Source organism: Dipodomys spectabilis, unplaced genomic scaffold, assembly GCF_019054845.1.
Source record: "Dipodomys spectabilis isolate Male_0828 unplaced genomic scaffold, ASM1905484v1 ptg000526l, whole genome shotgun sequence".
NCBI classification, from domain to species: domain Eukaryota; kingdom Metazoa; phylum Chordata; class Mammalia; order Rodentia; family Heteromyidae; genus Dipodomys; species Dipodomys spectabilis.
The window spans coordinates 3,176,790-3,199,710 of record NW_024871203.1 but is presented as its reverse complement, the minus strand read 5'-3'; the positions used below and the strand labels follow the sequence as shown (position 1 = coordinate 3,199,710).

Here is a 22,921-nt window from a genome sequence, read left to right as displayed (position 1 = left end):
TTAGAAGGGTATATGTTTACATAATTTTTATACTGTTATGGGTATTCATTTTTTCCAGTCCTGGGGCTTGAACTCAGGGCCTGGGCACTATCCCTGAGCTTCTTTTTTGCTCAAGGCTAGCATTCTACCACTTGAGCTACAGTGCCATTTCTGGCTTTTTCTGTTTATGTGGTACTTAGGAATTGAACCCAGGGCTTCATGCATGCTAGGCAAGCAGTTCACCACTAAGCCACATTCCCAGCCTGGGTATTAGCTTTTTATTACTATGGCTGTTAGAAAATATTATTTTGGCGTTTCATTGAAAAATTAAAGTTGATTATGCTTTCAGATTTGTGCTTATAATTTTCTCTAAATTATGTATTTATGACATAGATCTCTGAGTTATGGTGCTATAGGAGTAATTGTTGGACATGAATTTACACATGGATTTGATAATAATGGTAAGTAGTAGTTCATTTTATAAGCTGATGTTATTCTAATAATGCTGGCTGTATGTGTGTTAATTGTTATTATATTTGCATTGTGGAATTATCACAGATTAAAGACTACCCAAAGTAATCTGATTGTTGATTGAAAACTTTCCCATATGTCTTGCTGTAATAGCTTGCAATATGTAAGTAACTCTTCCTTTGATTATCAAGATACAGTGGAAAAATGTGTAATTTCAATGAAATTACCTTTGTATTTGGATCACGATTGCCAGAGAGGCCAAAATGTTCACAGGAATTGCATTATATCTTCTCTTCTTTGTTTGTTGTTGTCTTTAACATCTTGGGATGTTATTTGTAGAGGTGGGAGTTTTGCTTCAATGATTGTATGTGATGTGACTGGCTAGTTTTTTCATATAATATTAAGGAATAAATAATGCTTAATCTCTGTTCTTCCTTAGACTGGTTTATATTCAGAGTTTGTTTTACAATACTTGTTTAAAACTGTTTTAATAGAATATTGTATTTCTAATCATGCATAATACAGAACATGTGGTATAGCCTGATAATTTTTAAGCAAAAGGAGAGAGCAAAATATAACCTAAGCAAATAATCACCTTGTGAGACCTCATTTCTAATTAGCATCCTCTTTTTTTAAACTTTGGAGTATTATTGGAAAGCCACAAAAAAATCTCTGATGCTTATTAACTGGCATCAAATTGCTATCATATTCACATCCACACAATGATTTGCAAGCAGTTTGAAGAACCCAGCTGGCCCAAGACAATATTGTCTAGAAGAGGACCTTTTCTGGATACCTACAGCAGGAGTAGAGACCCTTTGTGCTCTTTATCTTTTGGATAGTTCTTTTTATACTCTATTAGCTCTTTCTTAATCACTTAGTTTTTTTTTTCTCCCCTCATTTCTCCTTCCCTGTTAAAATGTAGCTGCCTTGTAGTCATCTGACTCAACAGAGCTAGGCTTTCTGCTTTAGGATGTTAGATCTGAAAAGAGTCAACTACAAAACAAAAATAAGTGGAAATCAATTGCTTTGGGGCCTTTTTTCCCTAGGTAATTTAAGTACATTTCTCCTCCCTCTCCTACCCCCCCCCCCCCCCGAAGCTTCTGGAGGCTTTCTGGAGTCTGTCCTAAAGGACAGAATGTAATTATGGCAATTTCACTTGGCAACCAATACATGTCCAGTAACTACACATCATTTGGTTAGTGGGTGGAGGACAGAGATTCCATATTATCCCAAGAGGTGGTATTAGTAGCATGTAGCCTTATTAAAGAGCTTTGGATTGTACCAATTAACATCTTTGCTGAGGGGAGGTTCCTTGTAAACTCGTTCTTTTTTAATTTTAGTTTTGTATTAGCATCCATTAGTAATATGAAGGGGTTTCATTTCACAAGTATGTACAGCATACTTTGAACAAGTTCATCCCCCTCCATTGTATCACTATCTTCTCTCCATCACCCCATTTTTTGTGCTGGTCCTATGGCTGGGTACTGTCTCCAAGCTTTTGTGCTCAAGGCTAATGCTCTACCATTTGAACTACAGCTCCACTTCTGGCTTTTTGGTGTTTAGTTGGTGATAAGTGTCATGGACTTTCCTGCCCAGGCTGACTTTGAACCATAACCTTCAGATCTCAATCTCTTAAGTAGCTAGGAGTGAGCCGCTAGCTCCTTGCTCAACCCTCCCCCCTTTTGCAAAAAAAGTGGTTAATTTCATGATCTGATTAGTTATCTATCATCTATCTATCTCATATTTATGTATATATAATATATTTATATATCCATATATGTATCTTTATATACACACACATATATGTATATCCACATGTATGTAGATACATATACATATATGTAGCATACTTCAGTCCTCTTCACCTCTCAATATTCTTTCCTTTCTCTGACCCAGTGATCACCCATAGTATACCTTCTTTACATTTGTGTTATTATTATTATCATTATCATAATCATAATTTTTAATATAGACTCCACAAATAAGTGAAAAAATGTGATATTTGACCTTTTTAGTTTGGTTTATCTCACAAAATGTTATAATTTCCAGTTCTATCAGTTTTCCTGCAGATGCTATAATTTCAATTCTCTTTCTGGCTGAGATATACTCCATTGTACATATATACCATGTTTTCTTTCTTTCTTTCTTTCTTTCTTTTTTTGACAGTCATTGGGCCTCAACTTTGGGCCTGGGCACTGTCCCTCAGCACCTCAGCTCAAGGCTAGCACCCTACCACTTGAGCACAGAGCCACTTCCGACTTTTTCTGCTTATGTGGTACTGAGGAATTGAACTCAGGTCCTCATGCATGCAAGGCAAGCACTTTACCACTGAGCCACCTTCCCAGCCCACCATATTTTCTTTATTGACCCATACATCACTTGTTGGGTACCTTGACTGATTACACAGCTTGGCTAATGTGAACAGAGTTGCAATAAACATGGGCATGTAGGTATATCTCTTTCTTGTATATTGATTTGCACTCCTTTGGCTGTATGCCTAAAACTAATGTGGTTGAGCCATATGGTTGGTATCCTCTTTTTTTTTTTTTTAGAGTACTCTTGCTTACGGGGCATTCTTATAAATTCTCTGTATAATTAAATTACAACTATGCCCTGAGGCCAGGCATCAGTGACCCATGCCTGTAATTCTAGCTCCTCAGGTGGCTATAATTTGAGGATCATTGTTCAAATCCAGCCCAGGCAGGAAAGTCCATGAGACTCTTATCTCCAATTAACCACCACAAAGCTAGAAGTAGAGCCATGATTCAAGTGGTAGACCATTAACCATGAGCAAGAAAGCTCAGGGGTTATGAAAGGGCCCCTCTGTACAACACCTTAATAATAACAATAAAGTGCTATTAAAAAGAAAGAAAGCTCGGGGACAGCACTCAAGCCCCAAGTTCAAGCCCCAGGACTGGCACAAAACAAACAAACAAACCCCTATGCCCTGAATCTAAAAGTAACCTTGAATATGGCAGATAGCATAGATGCACACAAACTGTTATTTTGAAGGGGGTGGAGGAGATGAGTGAATAAGCTTCTACCAAGAAATCATGTCAAACTAATGATTTATTCCCGTTATGTCTTGGAGATTTCCATTTCTGTTCCAAGCACTCTTTTTAGAGCAACCTTCCTTGTCCAAGCAGGACAGATGGGTCTTTCAGCTACAGTGATCACTGTAGGATGATTCATAACAGAAGGTTTATGTGTCTCTTGGTTCTTGGCAGCTCAAAGAAAACAGGTTCCTAGAGGCCTGTTGTCCTATGGTGTGGATGATTCACTGGGTTCTTCCGTTATTCCTATGGATTGTTTAGAAGTTCACGGGTTTCTGAATGAAAGCATTCAATTTCATGACCTAGAAAACATTTTGGGTTGGATGTAGTGAAAGCATGGAATTCAAGATTGGGGAAGGCTGGTACCTGTGGAGAAGGGGTGAATCTCATTTCTAAAATTCACTTTGTTCCTTAGGAGGAAAGAATATCTTCAATCTTCTTCCACTTTCCCCCCTTCTTATAATTAACCTGTGACACTGGAGAGAATGCAGGAGCTGCTCTCAGGAGGTGTTCTTTGTTGGGACTGTATTTTGAAAGCTTATGGAGGTGAGGGAAGAGAAGATGAAAAAGTTTAGTTTCCATAAATAACACCAATGTCTTTTAACCTTTCCTTTCTGCTAGGCAGAAAATATGATAAAAATGGAAACCTAGATCCTTGGTGGTCTCTGGACTCAGAAGAAAAGTTTAAGGAAAAAACCAAATGTATGATTAACCAGTATAGCAACTATTATTGGAAGAAGGCTGGCTTAAATGTGAGTACAGCTGTGGTTAAGGGGGGAATCTTGGGGGTCAGTTTTCCTTATTTGGACATTTGCTTGCTTTAGACTTGGTTCTCAAAAGTGTGCTTCGGAGATCAACATTTGCCTTTTCTGGGAGCTTGTTTGAAATGCACATTCTTGAGTTCACCCCAAAGTCAGCCTAGGCAAAAAAGTCCTTGAGATTCCATCCCCAGTTAAGCAGAAAAGCTTAGCTTGAAGCCTTGCTCAAATGGTAGAGGTCAACCATGAGCAAACAAACTGTGTTAGTATTGAGGCCTGAGTTCAAGCTGTGGTACTGGCCAAGGAAAAATAGTTTATTATAGATGGAAAAATTTAATCTATTATTCATGTTATCTGTATCCTTCAATACCTTACTCACTCTTTGGACTTTGTCTATTGTATCTGTTTTCATTTTTGTTTCCATTTCCTTGATGTATATAGTATCTTTTGACACACAGATTAAAATTATTTTTTGTAAATTCAAGGTACCTATCTCTCTGAGAATAGTCTTTGCATTTACATTCTTGGTTCTGAACACCTATATTATATATTGTGTCACTTATTTTTTTCTGGTAAGGTTTTATTATTTTGCTATTTTCCATTTCAGTCTTTTTAAAACATTTATTTTTATTGTTATTCAGAATTAAGGTGATATGCAGATGGGTTACAGTTACGTGAATCAAAATGAGTACAATTCTTTTTGAACCATGTCTCCCTTTCCCTCTTTCAATCTTTATGCATGTAAAATTTATTTTTTCCTATGGAGTTTTATATGAGAGTTCAACTCCTTTTTCTTCCAAAAGTATTTTTGTCCATGAATAGAATGACAAAAATTTGAGTCTTTGGCTGGGACTTTGTAGCTCAATAGTAGAGGACTTATACACATGAGGCCCTGAGTTCCATCTGTAGCATCCCAAGAAAAATTGGAACCTCATGGAAGCGGAGAGTACAATAGTGGTCAACAGAAGCTGCAGAGTAGCTGGGAAGAGGGCGAGTGGGGGGAGGTTATCAGTTGGTGCAGTATTATTGTTGGGTTGAAGTAATAAATTCTTATCCATAGCCATTCCATCTTAAATGCACCAGATCTTGCTGCTCTCAGAAGGAATAACTTCTTGTGTTTTATTGTGCTATAGGGTGAATAAAGTTGTCCATAATGCTAGAAAAGAGGCTTTTGAATATAGTCACTATGAAGAAATCCTAAGAGTTTAAGGTGAAGATGTGCTGATTCCAGTGATTTAGTCATGACACAATATATACATATGAATCTAAGTGTCATTTTGTATGCCACGAATAGATAAAATACCATGTGTTAGTCAAAGAAAAGTTAGAATCTCATATACACTGAGATGAATGTTTAGATTTAGCAATTTAGGTGAGTTATGTAATATCCCCAAGTCTCAGTGTCTTCAACTGAACTCAGTTTATTGTGAGAATTAAACGAGTAAAGTAATGAACAAGAAGTTCTCAGTCAATGTTAGTTAATATTTCTGACCTTTTGTGGCATATTTCATAGGTATCATACCCTAGGAGAAAAGAAACCAGTTTTGGGGCTGAAAAAACTATATAATAACAGTTTTCTTAGAGGAAGAAAATAAATATTTCCCGGTGGCATTATCTGTAGTAATGGAAGTGATACGCTCCACTTAATGAAATGAATGTAATCTTCATACTCATCTGGCAAGGAGTCCATATTACTAGGTATGAATATATTTTACATAGGAGAAAATGGAGGTTCAAAGAGACCTGATGCCCATGGTGGTAGTCTAGATTTCTTTAGATCTATTTGACGCTAGGATCTATGTTCTTTTCTCCATACCATGCTCTGAGTCTCTTATTTAAGTTCTTGTTATACCTAGGTGATATATAGGTGGATTATTCTTCAGCACCCATTTTACCTAAAGTGCCAGATATTGAAACTTAATTCTGACAAATGTGTCCCTTTGTCACAAGGACGATAGAAAGGGCATGCCGTCTCAGCATAAATTCACTCAACCATCCCGAAACTGCTTTAGTCTCATTCCCACTGGAGAGTGAGTGGCTTCCTTTGGGGAGTAAAGCACCATGAGTCATGAGAGGCTAAACCTCAGGCCATTTTACTCTGCTGAAATTGCTCAGAGTACAAAAAGCCAGAGGGATAAGGGTACTCTAAAAGCCTCTAATTTCAATATAAAATTAAGAGTGAAAAATGAGAGATTCATGTGTAAGTGGATATAAACATCAATGTCATAGCCAAGAGGACTTGAGAAGGTATATCTTAGAGAACAAAGGGTCTGAAGACAGTGGACTGCTTAGATTTAAATCCCTGATAAATGTGATCAGTTTATTTAATGACTGCCTTACATCAGGTTCAGTAGAAGCCAAGTTCCAGAAGGGGTTCCTTTGGTCAATGATTTATTGAGAAGCAGTTTTCTGAAAAACCTGTAAGAAACAGAGAAAAACATGGTGGTTTCAGGGAAAATGTATTCCTATCCTGATCCCACAGAAGGTTCTGGAGCATGAATTGTACCACAGAAGTTGTTTAGTTCAATGGCAAGGGGCTAGATTGTTCCACATGTTTCATATGCCACTGGAAGATGGAGTATGAGCTCCTAGCAATCTCTAGATTCATCTTCCCAAGCTATTGGTAGCGACAGGAATGGGCATACAGTCCCAGTAGAAAAGGAGATGTCCTATGGGGTTTCAACAACATCTGCTACACACTCTGTGCTTCAGATCCTCATTTGTTAAACAAGGGTGGTAATAATAGTTCTTATCTTGATAGGATTACAGAAAAGAAAGAACCATGTAAATCGAGTGGTAATTCTTAGAGACTAAATTGAACAGGGTTCCTGCGTGACTGTAGTGAATAATGTTTACTAAAGATCCATTTTTATTCGTGTTGTTTGATACCACGGCAAATTGGCTATCTTAAAACTAAAGAGTTGGTAGAATCCTGGCTTCAACATTTATAGTATGGTGTGCTAGTTTTCTGGGGCTGTTGTAACAAGTTACTAAAAACTTCGTGGCTTAAAACAACATAAACTTACTATTACACAATTCTGTATGCCAGAAGGGTGACACATGTGTCGCTGCCCTAACATGTAGTATCAACTAGTCTGTGTTCCTTTCTAGAGACACTCGGAGTGAATCTGATCCTTGCATTTTCTAATTTTTACAGGCTGCTTGCATTCCTTGACTAATAGCTCCATCAAATCCAGTAATGCCCAGTGGGTGCCACATTGTATTCTTTTGACACTCTCTCGCCTCATTTTTCTTCCTATAAAGACACTTATAATTATAGTGGGACTATGTAGATAGCCCAGGATAATGTCCCCATCTTAAGATCCTTGACATATCAGTTTGTAAAAGTCTCCTTTGTTGCCAGGTGCTGGTGACTCACACCTGTAAACCTAACTACTCAGGAGGGCTGGGATATGAGGATCCCAGTTCGAAGCCAGTCCTGACAGAAAAGTCCCTGTGAGACTCCTCCTCCAATTAGCCACTCAAAAAACCTGGTAGTGGAGCTGTGGTTCAAATTGGTAGATCACTAGCCTTGATCAAAAAAGAGCTCAGGGGACAGCGACCAGGCCCTGAGTTCAAGACCCATGACTGGAAAAAAAAACGTCCCCTTTGGCATTGTAGAGTAACATATTCCCAGGTCTAGGGACTTGAAAGTAGATCACTTTTGGAGGCCATTATACTGCCTATTATAGACAAGATAATGAATATTTTATGCTCTGCGGGTTGTGTGGTCTCTGTCACAGTTGTAAACTCCTCCCCTATTGTAGCAAGAGAACAAACACAGTGTATATATGAATGGGTTTAGGTATTGTTTCAATAAAGCTTGATTTATACATAGTGTAGTTAGAATTTCATATAATTTCCGTGTGGCACAAGATATTGTCCTTTCAACTCTCTCCCCACAGCAATTGAAAAAATTCAAATCTAGGCATAGTTTGAATCATATACAAAAAAACGAGTTGACAGCTCAGCTTCAGCTTGTGGGCTGTATAAATTTAGAATGTTTTCATCCTAGCTCATTTAACATTTTAAGCAACAGTTGAGAAGAGTTTCTTCATCATGCTTGGCTGGGTATTACACATATTGCAAGTGTTGACCTTGTGGTCTGTCCCACTTCTACTGGATTTTTGTTCCCCAAGAACATTTTTCATGGAAATTGTTGAAGGTAAAATGATAATGGTTGATCTTGAACTCCTGTTCCTGTGTGGAGGGCAAATTTTGGGAAACACAGGCACAATGAGAAGGATACTCAAATTATGTGAGTTAATCAGAGAAAGTAATCCATAAATTGCTATTACTATATTTTTCCCACTAAACCAAAATTTCTGAGAATATTTGATCAGAGCTGGCTTAAATTGGTGAGGATAAAGAGATGAATCAAAAGGAAATCAGTAATTATTATATTCAGGAGCATCTTGCTAGAGTTAGTTTGCCATCTCGAAAGATGTTATGACTACCTCTGATGTATTGAGTATAATCTTCTCTTTAAAATATGACACCTTTCTTGCTACAATATTTATACCTCTTTCCAAATGATAGTTGACCCTGAAACTCTCTTCTATTTTTTTCTTCTATTTTTTTCTTTTTGTTAGGTAAAGGGGAAAAGGACCCTGGGAGAAAATATTGCTGATAATGGTGGTCTGAGAGAAGCTTTTAGGGTATGTATGGCTCCATTTACAGGATTAAAAAAATTAAGCTATAAAATTCTTTATACTTCAGTTTACATCATAGACATGTTCTTAAGGAGCTGGGTATTCTGGAATCTGTGCGAATCAAATTGTATTTTTCATGTGACTTTATTATACTCTATTAGATACATAGAATTGCATTTTTCTTTTTTTTCTTTTCAGGTTATACATTCTACCTAAAAAATAAAATAAAATTTGTTATCAAGAATCATATATTTAAAGGACAAATTCATATTAAAGTATGGTACAGAACTTGCCTTGGGGCTAGATTAATATGAGTTTTACTTGACTACAACTCTTTCAATATCATTCTTTACAATATTCTCTTAAAATACTACACTTCTAAGTTATGGCCAGAGGCTAGTAGTTGTTATATATTGCGCCAGCTAGGAGTACATAATGATGTTTTCATCAGCTGTTGGTCTATGGCTAAATAAGAAGAAAAAGGATATATGAAAAGATTTTCATAAAGTTTACAGATCAGGCTGTTGCTTCAAGGTTTTATCTTTCCTGTATTCTATTTAAATTATACTTAATTTTATAAAATGATGCTTTAATAACAGATCATGGGATTTCCTGTTAGTTGGCAAACTTGATAATATGTTGACCACCAAACTTATTGCCACAAGGGCCTTGCCACAATGCTAAATTTCTTTGTCTAATGTTGAAATAAGATGAACAGGGTTTTTTTTGGTTGTTGTTTAGAAGAGCTCTTTGACATCTGAAGACTTTGGCCCAGAAGCTTCGGTATCTACGTAGTATCTTGCAGGTGCACCTGCTTTTCTGTTCAGTGAAAGGACATTGATTTGCATTTCCAGGTGTTTGTTTTCTTGAGAGAAAACTTGGCACAATGTATTTTGCACACAGCAGGATTATGTGTTTGATATCTCTGTTGTTGGATGAGAAAAGAGGAAAAAACGATCATGGAAGATGCTCATCTAGTCTGCTTCTCCCCTTAGGCTTACAGGAAGTGGATAAATGACAAAAGGCAGGGTGTCGAGGAACCTCTACTTCCAGGCATCACATTTACCAACAACCAACTCTTCTTCCTGAGTTACGCTCATGTGAGTAAACTAACAGAGCGTCCAAGATGAAATGTGGTACTCAGTAAACTAAACAAAGAGCGTCTAAGATGAAATGTGATACTTTAGCTTGTGTCTTTAATGAAAAGATTGGAATAAAAGTTTAATGGTATGACTTTGATTTTAGTTAAAATTTGATCTTGCCAATTATTTTCAGGATAAATACTAGCATCTTAATGCTCCGTGGGACATAAATAATTAACTGATTGAATCAAGTTTTATTGGTATTTTAAATCAAGTGGGTTACTGTCCCTATGGCAACTCACTTGATAGTTCTTCAATATCTCTTGACTTCTTAATGTATTCAATAGTATCTCTAACCATTTCCAGTAACTTGTTCTTTGCTTTCCTATGTTTTGCTTCTCCTCCTCACTTTCTGACTTTATTCTGTCACTATGGTGGGCCCTCAGAGTTGTTTTCCCAACTGTTAGATCAATATGTAAAGAGTATTAGGGCAGGAAAAAAAACAATAATAAAGGCAAAGGAGCATCAGTCCATTCTTTTGTGAGTTTAATAGGTTCTTAGAATAGAAATTGAAAGGAAGATGCACACTAAATAAGGCCCTATTCTGAGTATGAGTCTCTGATTTATGTCACAAATGCATAGGCAACATTTTCAAAGAAGTTGGCAATGCATTGATGCAATGCATTGATTACAGGTTCTGATTTATGGCCTTATGGTGGCAAAGATGTATATATATGCTTGCTCAAATCTTTTCATTCATTCCCCAAGCTTTCTCCAGTTGTCTCTGTTTGTACTGGAGGACTTGGAGATGAGATCCTTGATTTTTTTTTTTTTAAAATACTTTTATTATTATTAAGCTATTGCATGGAGAGGTTACCATTTCCTAAGTTAGGTAATAAGTACATTTCTTTTTTGGATAATGTCATTCCTTTCTTTACTACTTTCCCCACTTTTCCCCTCCCATCTCTGCCCATAAGTTACATAGGTCATTTCCCACATAGTATAGACTGAATAGCAGGATTGCATTCCTTGATCCCTCCTCCCTCCCTTCAAGATCTTTTCTTCCTTTCTTTCTTTCGTTTTTTTGGGGGGTCCGGTCACGGGGTCTGAACTCTGGGCCTGGGTGCTGTCCCTCAGCTCTTCAGTTCAAGGCTAGCGCTCTACCACTTGAGCCACAGAGCCACTTCCGGTTTTTTTCTTTTTGCTTATGTAGGCAGTTCAGGTTATTTATAATAGTACTATAGACTAGGAGGCTTATAAACAACAACAACCCAGTTGGGTCTGGGTTACAGATTGCTGACTTCTTGCTATTTCCTCACGTGGTGGAGAGAGCTAGTTATCCCTTTTTTTTTCTCCTAATGAATGCACTAATCCCTTTTGTGAAGGCATCACTCTCATAACCTAGTACTTCCTGAAGGTACCATCTCCTTCCACCACACACTAGGGTTCAGGTTTTAATATATACATTTGGGAGATGTGAAAATTCAAGCCCAAAGCATCCTTGTTACCCTATGTCACTATTGGAAGCCAAACCATAACATGTACTCTGGATTATCCCAACAGCCTTATGACATATTTTCTTCACTTTAGCATCTTCTATCACTGTTTTATATTGCACTGAAGTAGCCTTTTATTAAACTTTGTTTCTGGTATATTACAAGGTTCCCAAATGCTTACCACATTGAGGCCAAGTATCTCCATCTGTCTTTCAACTTCTCCATTACATGATGAAAAGGGTGATACCGATCGAGATACATTCTACTTACAAACTGACATGGTCAGCTGAAACCCCTTTGTATAACTACTTAAGGATAATAAAAATAAAACAAAGTTCTTGCTGCAAATCGGTCTAATCTCTTTGAATTTCATTGGGTGGGAAAAGAAATTCTTCACCAGTCAGCTTTACTCACCTTCACTCCACCAACTTATTCTCATGACTGTCTTCATGGCCCTGCTTCTGATTCTTAATGTGGTCCCTTTCCTGTTCTCTCCCCCACAAATTATTTGATCTAAGTTTATCCTTCAGAATCCATGTTGAGTTTTGCTTCCTCCATATAGTAAACAAACGCTTCCCTAAGAACTCCAGTCCTCATTATTTTGTTTTATATTGCCATGTTATGGAATATTTGCTTTCAATATGCTCAAGACTCCGTTTTATCTCCACAGCTAATCTGGTTCCTTACACTTTTTTATTTCAATATATTTTTTATTATAAAGATACTGTACAGAGAGGTTACTGTTACATGAGTAGGGTAATGAGTACATTTCCTCTCAAGCATTGTTACCCCCTCCTTTGTTTTTACCCTACTTTTTTATGTATTTCCATAATACTTAGCAAAGATGCTGGATACATAAAAGGCATTTGATATTTTTAGATCAAGTGCATCAAAAGGATAAGACTAACACAATTTATCTAAGGAGTCTTCCTTTTGGGTTGTTCCTTTTTAGGTTAGGTATTAAAATACACACTCAAAAATGAAATTTTCTAGATTTGGGGTCAAGTCTGGTCTATTGCCTATTTTCCAAAATACATTACAAATATTGTTTTATTGGAAAACAACTATTGTCTTTTATTTATTTATCAGTGGGTGGCTTTGTGTTGCAGTGGCAGAACTGAGTATTTGAAATATGAACTTGATGATTTTCAAAGCCTAAAATATTTACCTCTGTCTCTTTACAGGAGAAAGTTGCTAAACTGTGATGTAGAGGACAAAGAGCCAGGGTCCATACATTCTTACTATTTACATCCTAGTCCATAATATCTCTTTGCTGATAAAACAATCTAGTTGATATTGATGTCATAAGTATAATTTAAAAATACCTTCAAACATGATACCAAGCCTTATCTGATTTAACTAGACAGATTTAGAGAAAGACTTAGAGAAAAATGTGGAATGCTACTTCTTTATCATGAATGAGAAAAATTAACGCTCATTGACATATTGAAAAGACTTTTAATCTTTTACACATGAGAGAGTAAGTCTGCTTATAGGTAGCAAAGTTGTTTACTTCCTAGGAAAATACTATAAAACCAATAAAAACCATAACATGTTTTCAGAAAGCTCTTAAATTATACATAAAATTAAAAATACTATAAAACTATGTAAGTATATGAGAAAAATAACAAGAAGAAATGAGGTAAAATCAAGTTCATATTAGCTTCTGAGGAGATTCAAAAATCACATTATAAAAATTATCTTCAAAATTATAGTCAGAAGCTCTATCACTGATAGTTTATCAGAAGCACAGGCATCATAATACTTACCATGTTTTCTATATCACTGTTACTTTCTGTGATCTGACATTTTCTCTTTTTAGAGGGTATTCTCATGCTTTTAGTTCTTTCCATTTCTGTTTCTACTTATTTAGTGGACATTAATCATTGAGAAATTATCTTCTACAATATCTCTAATTTCTTCTTCCTCTTAAATACCTCTGTCAGATAAATGATTGAAAAATACGGCTTTTATTTTCTTGTTGAAGAACAGAGTTTAAATATAATTCAAATGCTTTGGTATTTTGCTTAGGATTTTAAAGATCTGACACTATCCTCTCTTTCCACTTGTCTGGAAACCTTCCTAATTTGCTCAATTGATGGAATTTTTCACATTGCTGGAACCTTATGCTCTAGGGATTAGGATAATAATTGTTACTACTAACGGAGGTTTTACTTGATCTTCTAAAACATCTTGTCATCCTTTGATCTTAAAAATTATTCTTCAGTCTCACTTGGAATAATTAAGAAAGTAAAAACTAAACTATCTTGGGATGGAAGCGTATTTATTGAGATGCCTTTTTCTTCTAGGTAAGGTGCAATTCCTACAGGCCAGAAGCTGCCCGAGAACAGGTTCAAATTGGTGCTCACAGTCCTCCTCAATTTAGGTAAGTAGGCAAATGGTGACACTAGTTTTGAACTGTGCTTTGCCCCAATCTTCCCATCCCTAGCTATTCTAGTATATGTGAGGTCAACAAAAGCCACCATGTCCATCTTATAGATGACAAAATCAAGCCAAACAGATAGTAAGCTTTTCTTTCATTAATAATAAGCTAATCTAGGGGCTGGGAAGGTGGCTCAGTGGTAGAGCGCTTGCCTTGCATGCATGAGGCCCTGGGTTCGATTCCTCAGCACCACATAAGCAAAAAGAAAAAAGCCGGCAGTGGCACTGTGGCTCAAGTGGTAGAGCGCTAGCCTTGAGCTGAAGAGCTGAGGGACAGCGCCCAAGCCCACAGTTCAGGCCCCACGACCGGACCACCCCCCAAAAAATAATAAGCTGGTCTACTCAGTGCTTTTTGAACTAAATTTCTGTAACCATGTGTGAACCATTTGTACACATCTTGAATTTAGTGTAGCATTCAAGATCATAAGTTTCCAATATAATTGGAATCCATATCATTGTTTTAGTTTTAGTTTGGCTGGGAAAGATATTAGCTGGATGCTTGTGGCTCATGCTTGTAACCCTAGCTACTCAGAAGGATGAGATCTGAGGATCATGGTTTGGAGCCAGCCCAGACAGGGAAAGCTTCTCATCTCCAATCAACCACCAAAAGCAAGAATGGAACTGTGGCTCAAGTGGTAGAGCACCAGCCTTGAGCACAAATGCCAAGCAAGAACCAGTGTGTGTATGTGTGTGTGTGTGTGGGGGGGGGGGGTGATACAATCTACCTTAAAACACTAAGAGCTCTGGTTTATGTCTTGTTAAAGAATATTCTATTTAGGACTTCTTGCTTTTTCACACACTCAACCAACACCTATGCATGAGTGCCCTCTTTCTGAATAGTTCTGAGCACAAAGGGAGATATATGTGGATATTTAACGGTTATAATTCATAACTAGACTCAGGGATACTGCATTTTTGGTTCTCATCTTGTATCATAATGTGAAACAGTTGCCTACAGATGAAGGGGAATGGATTATGAATTGCAACCTTAATTGTCAGAATGTATGAAGTGTTAAGTGAAAACAAAATTATGGTTAATATTACTTACTCTGTGCTAAGTTCTACACCTTGAGATTTTTTTATAGTAGAGAGCAGATAATCATAATTAGAAACTCAATGGGTCATAATAACTTAGAGTTATTCACTCTTTGCTTAGAACATATACCTAGGTATCTTTACATTTCATATTTAAATGAATCCATTAGCAAACTGAAGAAAGTCATGTAAAATTTCTTCTATATTTAAGTCTTATTCCTTCAGCTTTTTCTATGCTTCAAAATTGTCTATAAATTACCCAGTAGCATAAAAATCTAATCACTGTGTTGGAAAGTCTCCCCCACTGTGCTAAACCCTCATGAAGGCCGACAGTTTCTAATGTACTAAAATGTGCACCCACTGACAAATAGCACAGACGAAACTACACAGTATATTAATTACTCCATGGATAAGCTTTAGAAACAAAATTCTTTTTACTAACTAGTTGCTTATAATGTTGGATGGTAGCTGGTGATTTGCAGAATATGCTTACTAATTATCAGCTATATTCTATCTTTAGCAGTTGCCTAAGGTGAATTACACTCTGAGCTCTCCATATATATATATATATCTCCCAGCTAAAGCACAAGAGGTTATGAAGTTTTGTTGAATATGTGCTATACATTCATTCTGATGCCCTTAGGGAAGAAAAAGTGACTGGGAGTGCTGAATTTCTAGTCAACCCTTTGACTGTGTAGTTGAGTAAGAAATAGATGAGTAGGTAGGTATTTTTTTGCCTCGTATATTACTGATTTCTGTAGTAACTATAGATTTTGAGTGCAGGGCAAATAATATAATGCAATTATGCAATCAAAATGCTGGGTAAGGGATTCATAGTCTTTACTGTAGTCAGGAACTTTCAAGAAAACAAGATTCTGGAGCTAAAATCCAGTGAAAAATTATTCATCTATAACAACTCCAACTATTTATTATTATTCATCATTTGATTGTTTCACACACTAAATTCTAGGTAAATGTGAGCCTCCAGACCAAATAGGAATGTAGACAAAGTGTTTTATAGACTAAATGAATTCTTCAATGATAGAAATGCAGGAACATGAAAGACTCTTAGAGGCATTATAGGGAGTAAAAAAAATCAAAGACAAAAACACTGCATACTGTGGATTGAGTTCATAGGAAGTTCAAAAGCAGTCAGAACTATGGAGATAGAGATTATAACAGTAATTATTTTTGGAGATACTCTTGGTAAGGGATATAAGTAAGCCTTCAGAATGGATATGCTTGTGCCTTGATCTGAGTAGTACTAACATGGCTACCTATGGAAAAATTAGCAGTGTGTACATTTAATACTTACACACCTTATGGCAGTAATACTTTCCATGATAAGCAATATTTTTGTGCTAGTCCTGGGCCTCAAACTCAGGGCTTAGGCACTATCCCTGAACTTTTTTTTTTTTTTTTTTTGCTCAAAGCTAGAGTTCTATTACTTGAGCCACAGTTCTACTTCTGGCATTTTTGATGCTTAATTGGTGATAAAATTCTCATGTGCTTTTTTGCCTGGGAAGGCTTCAACTGTGATCCTTAGATCTCAGCTTCTTGAGTTGCTAGGATTACAGGTATGAGTCACTAGTGGGCAGCAAAAATAATTTTTTAAATTAGGAAAACTAAGTATTGGACATGATACAGTTTTATAGGAATCTGAAGAATGTAAGAAAAGTAATTAGGATGATTGCCTGGCATTGAGGAGATAGTGGTTCTAGTCTCAGTGCTATTAATTTCTTGGGAAGTTTACTTACTGATTTTAGGCTTTATTTGTCTCTTTTGTAAAAGGATTGAATGAGTGAAACGCAATTCAAACCACATACTGTTTAACTATTTCATCCAGAATCTGTTCATCTGTTAAGAATTCATTGATATGTACTTTATTGTATCTTTTTTTTTCCTCCCAGGGTCAATGGTGCTGTTAGTAACTTTGAAGAATTCCAGAAAGCTTTTAACTGTCCACCTAATTCCACAATGAACAGAGGCATGGAATCTTGCCGACTCTGGTAGTTGGAGTGCTGCTTTCTGCTGTCCAGAGAGAGCAGCCCAGTGTCAACAGAAGTGGCACTAAACACTCATCGCCTACTGCTTTAGGCCTACATTCCCCTGAGGGGTTTTTTATTTTTAATATGTTTTTGTTATTTGAGGAGATGACCTGCCCCATTCTAAACTATCTGTTCGGGGTCATAAAGCTTAAAACAGGGAAGGAATATAAAATATGAACCAAGGATGTTTCTTTAAAAACAAAAACCAAACCAACAAAAGCAAATCCCTAGGCTACTTTTGTCAAAAGAAAAAACACTCTCTGCTCATATTGCTATTGCCCATTGTCGTGTGTTAGCCACAGCTGAGTGGTACCTGCCATCTCATTCTATAGCTTTGTGGGGAGCTTAAGTCAAATGTACCCATAAAAAAAGGAGCAGTCTATTACAATGAAGAAGATGTGTGTACGGATGCCTTCAAGGCCTTGCAATTCCTTGGAATGCAGTGCCAGAGTTTGTAGAGGACATTCCCTGATATTTAACGCTAAGGTAGTTCCATGAGAAATAGGTTGTATTTCCATTTTATAGTTTTTAATGAAGTTAATGCCTTCAGTTTTGTAGTCTATTGAAATGAAATCATACTTCACAGCTAACACCTGATATTGCTGAGTAGCCTCTTTAGGCCAGCATGAACAAAGATGTCAGAAAGTCTACTAGGTAGTTGCAAAAGTCTTAAAAACTCCTACTCATACAGCAGTGGAAAACCTAGGAATTGAATATCTCCCAAATCTTACTGAGCCTGCATGCCTCTCAATGATCGTCCATCTGCTGGGCACAGTTCTTAGGCCCCATTTATGGTTATTTCATTATCCTCACCTGTGTGCATCTCTTAGCTCAGAAATAAGTCCGCAGTGAGAGGGAGGGGTTTCCAGTTCTGCAGAAGGAACACATGACTTTTGTTTTCCTTTAGCACAGAGGGATAAACAAGACATTGAGGACCAAGCAGAATGACCTTCCTTTATAGCTTATTGTTACCTCTCATTAAAAGAAAGACTTTTCAACAATTTCCTTTTAAAAAATACTTATTGTAAAGATGATGAACAGGGAGGTATGGTTCCATAAGTAAGGTAATGAGTGCATTTCCTTTTAAACACTGTTACCCCTTCTCTCACTTAACAATTTCTTGATTGAAGATATTTAAAGATAGATGCAACTTAAAATGTACAGAACTAAAACACATCATTTTTACTCTTCAGGTTTTCTAAATAGACTTGAGAAAGAGCAGTATTAGGTTTTTGATCCTCAGAATATTATCCTTTTAAGTAAATGTCTCTCTCTTTCTTGTCCAAAATGGTAATGGTATTAAAGTGGTTACCTAGTATTTCTTGCTTTTTAATACAGGCATCCTTCCACCTTCATCACATTAGTCATTGCTCAGGAGGTGCTGGGTTAAGTGGGCCAATAGAAAAATCTTTAAAGCAAAATGCCAAATTCAGACTAACCACAGGAAGTCATTTTGCATCATTGTGACTTGTCATCCTTTTGGAGGAAATGTAAGTGCGTGCCTTGTCCTTCTGTAACCATGGGAACTTCTGAAGGGAGAAGAATGGCGGGACACCATCATGAGGAAAACAATTACACTGCATTAGTCAGGAGAGTGATTTTCCCCTTGACTTCCTCCTCTCTGAATGGATACACTTCTGAAGGGCAGCTACCTTTTCTTCCTCTTAACCATGGCTTAACGTGACCTTTGTTTGTATCTGAAACACAAGCAGTATTATGTCAGTGGTGCCAGAAATGTATGTGCCATTTCTCTAGAGTAAGCATTCAGATTTGTTTTAGACCTACAAGATAATCCTTGTTTTATTCCTGCACTTGGCCCACTTAAAAGGAGTTGAGGTTTGTCATACTTACATGAATTGCATTTTCTTCAAGATTTCCTTTTATAAGTTCTAAATAAACACATTCCTGCAGGACAGAGAAAGTGTTTGATAAAAGCATACAATTATCTTTTTGGAAATTGGATTGTTGAGTCAGGAAAAGTGGTTGGTGATCAGCTGGGGTTCTCACAATTTCTAGAGAGCTGGGCTACCTTGCCTTGAGTAACGTTATTTGATGTAATCTAGTTGTATTGAAAGTTGCAGTTAGGATGGCCATTATTTGAAACCCAAAGTATCAATACAAACTCAGCCCTATGAGCTAGAACACATTTCTAGAAGGATGAGATTTCCAAATGTTTCTGTTTAACTCTTCACATTACAATCTTGTCATTTTCTTCAAAACAGATTGCTAAAAATAAAATGAGAGAGAGACATTAAGTGGTAGAGGGAGGAAGATCAGAGGCAACTGGAAGAGAATGAAAAAAATAGAGAAAAGCTGGCCTACGGCTCTGAAAAGAAGACAGGTTTTTGACCATGCTCCCTCAGCATATCTAGTGGAGGAGTGCCATAAAGTTTCCACAAAAATAATTATGGTAAATTAAAAGGAAATTAAATATTGGGTCTCAGATTAAGGCTGCAATAACATACTTCTCTGACTCATACAGCTGTTCTGCCAGTCAACTATTGTCTGAGCATTGAAAAGAGGTGAGTGTGTGTGTGTGTGTGTGTGTGTGTGTGTGTGTGTGTGTGTGTGTGAAATTCTCTTGGGTAGTCAAGGTTTTTGTGTATATAGAACAATATTTTTCAGCCTTATCACCGTTGCCCAAAGTTTGCTGAGTTCTTGTGCCAAGTGCTCAGCACTGGCCTCCAATTTCCATTTTTCCCCCTTTTTTTATGAGATAGACTGGGACATGACTAATGTAAGCTCAGGATTCGTAAATTACCCTGAGGTTTATTTAGTGCCTTACCTCAATGGAGCTTAAAGCATAGCACATAAATTTTATCTTATTTAGCCCTGGAGCATCACTAAGAAGGAGCTAGGAACTATGACTTGCCAGACAGGTTATGCTCATGCCAGAGAAATGGATAGGCTTGAAAATTGCTTGTCAAGTATCTCAGAGTCAGGATAGACAGAGTCTCTGTGCTTTGGGCTACTGACCTTCAGATTAACCTTTATTCCTTAGGTTATCCTATTTCTTAGTATATTTACTCAGTATTTTATAATCACTTGGCATTTGTTAGCTATCTTACTTGATATTTTAAACATTGTCTCAGTTGCACCTTGAATTATGGGAGAATATGCGATTGTTGCATCCAACAACATTGTCTTCACCAGTGGCTGTGCCCCACTGGTTTGATAAAAGATACTATTGTATAATGTATTCTTTTTAAAATCTAAATGGTCATTGTTATGAAACTAGTTTGGTTGTGTTTTCTCTCCCTATTTGTGAAATGAGAGCAATGATTTTAAGGACAATAAAAGTTGGATTGAAGAATTTCTGTCTCTTCCTTATTGAACAATGATTAAAATCTCTTGCATCTATTGTCATTCTGCTCCAGTTTGGAAAATATTTGCCCAAAATTTACACATACAAAACACTGTAGTAGACTAGCTTTCTTGATGGCTAGTTTATATTATCCACCTAAACATAGATGGTTTAGTGATTTCAATGTAATGGTTACTCAGCTACTCTGTGATAAATAAATGACTGGATGCAGTAACTTTCCCCATAGCCAATGCAATGTTTACAAGGTGGTCATTTTATTTTCTTCCAGAACATAAGACAACAGATGTGGTTTATTGCCTTTGCAACAATATTCCTACTCAGGAAAAAAATATGCCTTTGAGAAAATTCTCTACCATACTATGACCGATACAGAAGTGGCAATGATCGTTGCTCTCAAAGCCCAAACAATTCTCTCTGTGCCCTCACCATTCTTTTAACTATACAGTCATTCAACAGTGTCTTTTTTTGCAACAATGATTTTGTGCCACAAAAGGTGGGTAATATAAAGTCTCTGGCTTCAACAAACACTCTAGTTGAACATGGGAGATGAATATGTAGATGGGTATAATTGTAGTGCTGAGTGGTGCAGAGGAATATGTGGTGATACATATGCATATTAGTGTATAAGTGTATTGGGGAGCAGTTTGGAGCACTGGGAAAGAATTATTGAACTAAGATTCCAGTAAATTCCTTTGACTAGGTACCCTAATTCATTTTCAGTGTGCTTTTGTTTTTGAATGGCTATGGCTCTCTAGGGTAGCTACACATATGTTAATAGAATATCTTTGCCCAATGTACTTTCAGAGACCTGGAATTGCCTGGTGACAATGATTGAGTGGCACAGAATTCTCAGAGCTTGACCACCCTGATTGAGTCTACCCAAATGTATAGGCATACTATGGAATTCCTAAGTTCTCTATGGAGCTTGTTGCGGTTAGACAGGAAGTACAAGAAAAATCCTCTCTTGATTATTTCAAATGCTTTCTGGCACTGATATAGTCTAAGATCTGGAAAAGTACTAATTTTCAGAGTCTTAGGCCATCCCATTGTTTAAGATCAGAGCATCATAAGAAATAGACATCAGATGATTCAGAGCTAGTGGGTAATGAATGAGTTGTTGAGTATAACCTGGTGATGATCCTCTTGAACAGTTTAGTTTCTGCATTTTTAGTTCCTAAGCTTATTCATGAAATAAGAATTTGTGTGTGTGTGTGTGTATGTGTGTGTGTACAGTAGTGGCAGAAAGAAAAATGAATAAAATGAGAGTTTATGAATGATCTCTGAGATATGGATAGGAAGCATAGAATGTAGGAGAATGGAGACAAGAATTTCAGAATCTTTCTATTGTCTATGTGATTTAGATTTTATGAGACCCAAGAGGTATTGAGGTTGTTTAGATTTTCAAGTACATATCTAAGCAGATCTAATAAAAATTTGAAGAACACTAATGTTTCCAATTAGCTTCAAGTTATTTACATGTCCCTAAAGTTCACTTGATTTCTTTCTTTTTTTAAAAAATTTTTATTGTCAAGGTGCTGTACAGAGGGTTTACAGTTACATAAGTAAGGTAATGAGTACATTTCTTGTCAAACTTGTTACCCCTTCCCTCATTTTTCTCCTCCTTTCCCTCCCCTCAAGTTGTACAGATCATGTCTAACATATTGTCTTGTGAGTATCACTGTTGCATTGGTTCCCCCTTGTCCTTTGTCTCACCATTCTGTTGTTTGCCTTCCCTTCCCTAATTCAGATAAATGTATATACAATACCAGGGCACCAACATCAAATACAGTGACAACAGGGGTATACCATAGGGGGACTCACTTGATTTCTTTTTTTTTTAAGTTTAGATTTAAACTAATGTCTTTAATTTTTTGTAATGTTTTTATACGATTTTTATTGTAAAAATACTGTACAGAGGGGTTACAGTTACATGAGTAAGGTAATGAGTCCATTTCCTATCAAGCATTGTTACCTCCTCCTCTTTTTTTCCCCTACCATCCCTCCCCTCCCACCTCCGCAAGTACGCTCCCTCCACCCTGCCTAGCCTAAATTGTAAAGTTTGTTTTTCAACATGGTGTCTTGTGTATCTCATTGTTAGAATGGGTCAACCTGTATCCCTATTTAAGCATTTTGTTTTTTCCCTTCCCCTCCCCAAATTAGCAAAGTGTATATACAAGTTGATTTCTTTAGTAAAGCCATACTAGAAACAGACACTATCATTGGGTTAGAGCAATTTAAGTTTTAAGTTTTCTCATTGCATACTTAATGGGTATTAGTGATCAGTGTACTTCCCTCTTCCTGGTGATTTGGGGACCCAGGTTCCTTCCATATTGGCATTTTACCATTTTCAACACACCTTTGAATACATACTCATCAACAATTAACTGATGAATGAGAAATGGCCTGGGAGCAGTCTACATTTACTCCTGTTTTAATCCATTGGCTAGAACTCAGTCATATGGCCAAATCTAACCACAGGGAAGACTAGGTCACATAGTACTGCCATGTTCTCAGAGAGAAGAAATGGGTTGGACCTTCAGCTAGCATTTCTAGCTACCTTTTTCTAAAGTGAAATCG

General features: G+C 36.8%; 1 protein-coding gene across 1 annotated transcript in view; it reads left to right on the top strand.

The window, feature by feature from the left end:
• The window catches only part of Phex (phosphate regulating endopeptidase homolog X-linked), a 209,091-nt gene extending 188,804 nt beyond the window's left edge, over positions 1 to 20,287 (top strand). The window contains exons 18-23 of the mRNA XM_042670171.1: positions 373 to 440; positions 4,128 to 4,258; positions 8,857 to 8,922; positions 9,912 to 10,016; positions 13,804 to 13,880; positions 16,882 to 20,287. Coding sequence (XP_042526105.1) covers positions 373 to 440; positions 4,128 to 4,258; positions 8,857 to 8,922; positions 9,912 to 10,016; positions 13,804 to 13,880; positions 16,882 to 16,984 — 550 coding nt within the window. The 3' untranslated portion in view covers positions 16,985 to 20,287. The remainder of the gene's footprint in view (positions 1 to 372; positions 441 to 4,127; positions 4,259 to 8,856; positions 8,923 to 9,911; positions 10,017 to 13,803; positions 13,881 to 16,881) is intronic.
• Positions 20,288 to 22,921: the final 2,634 nt, after the last annotated feature.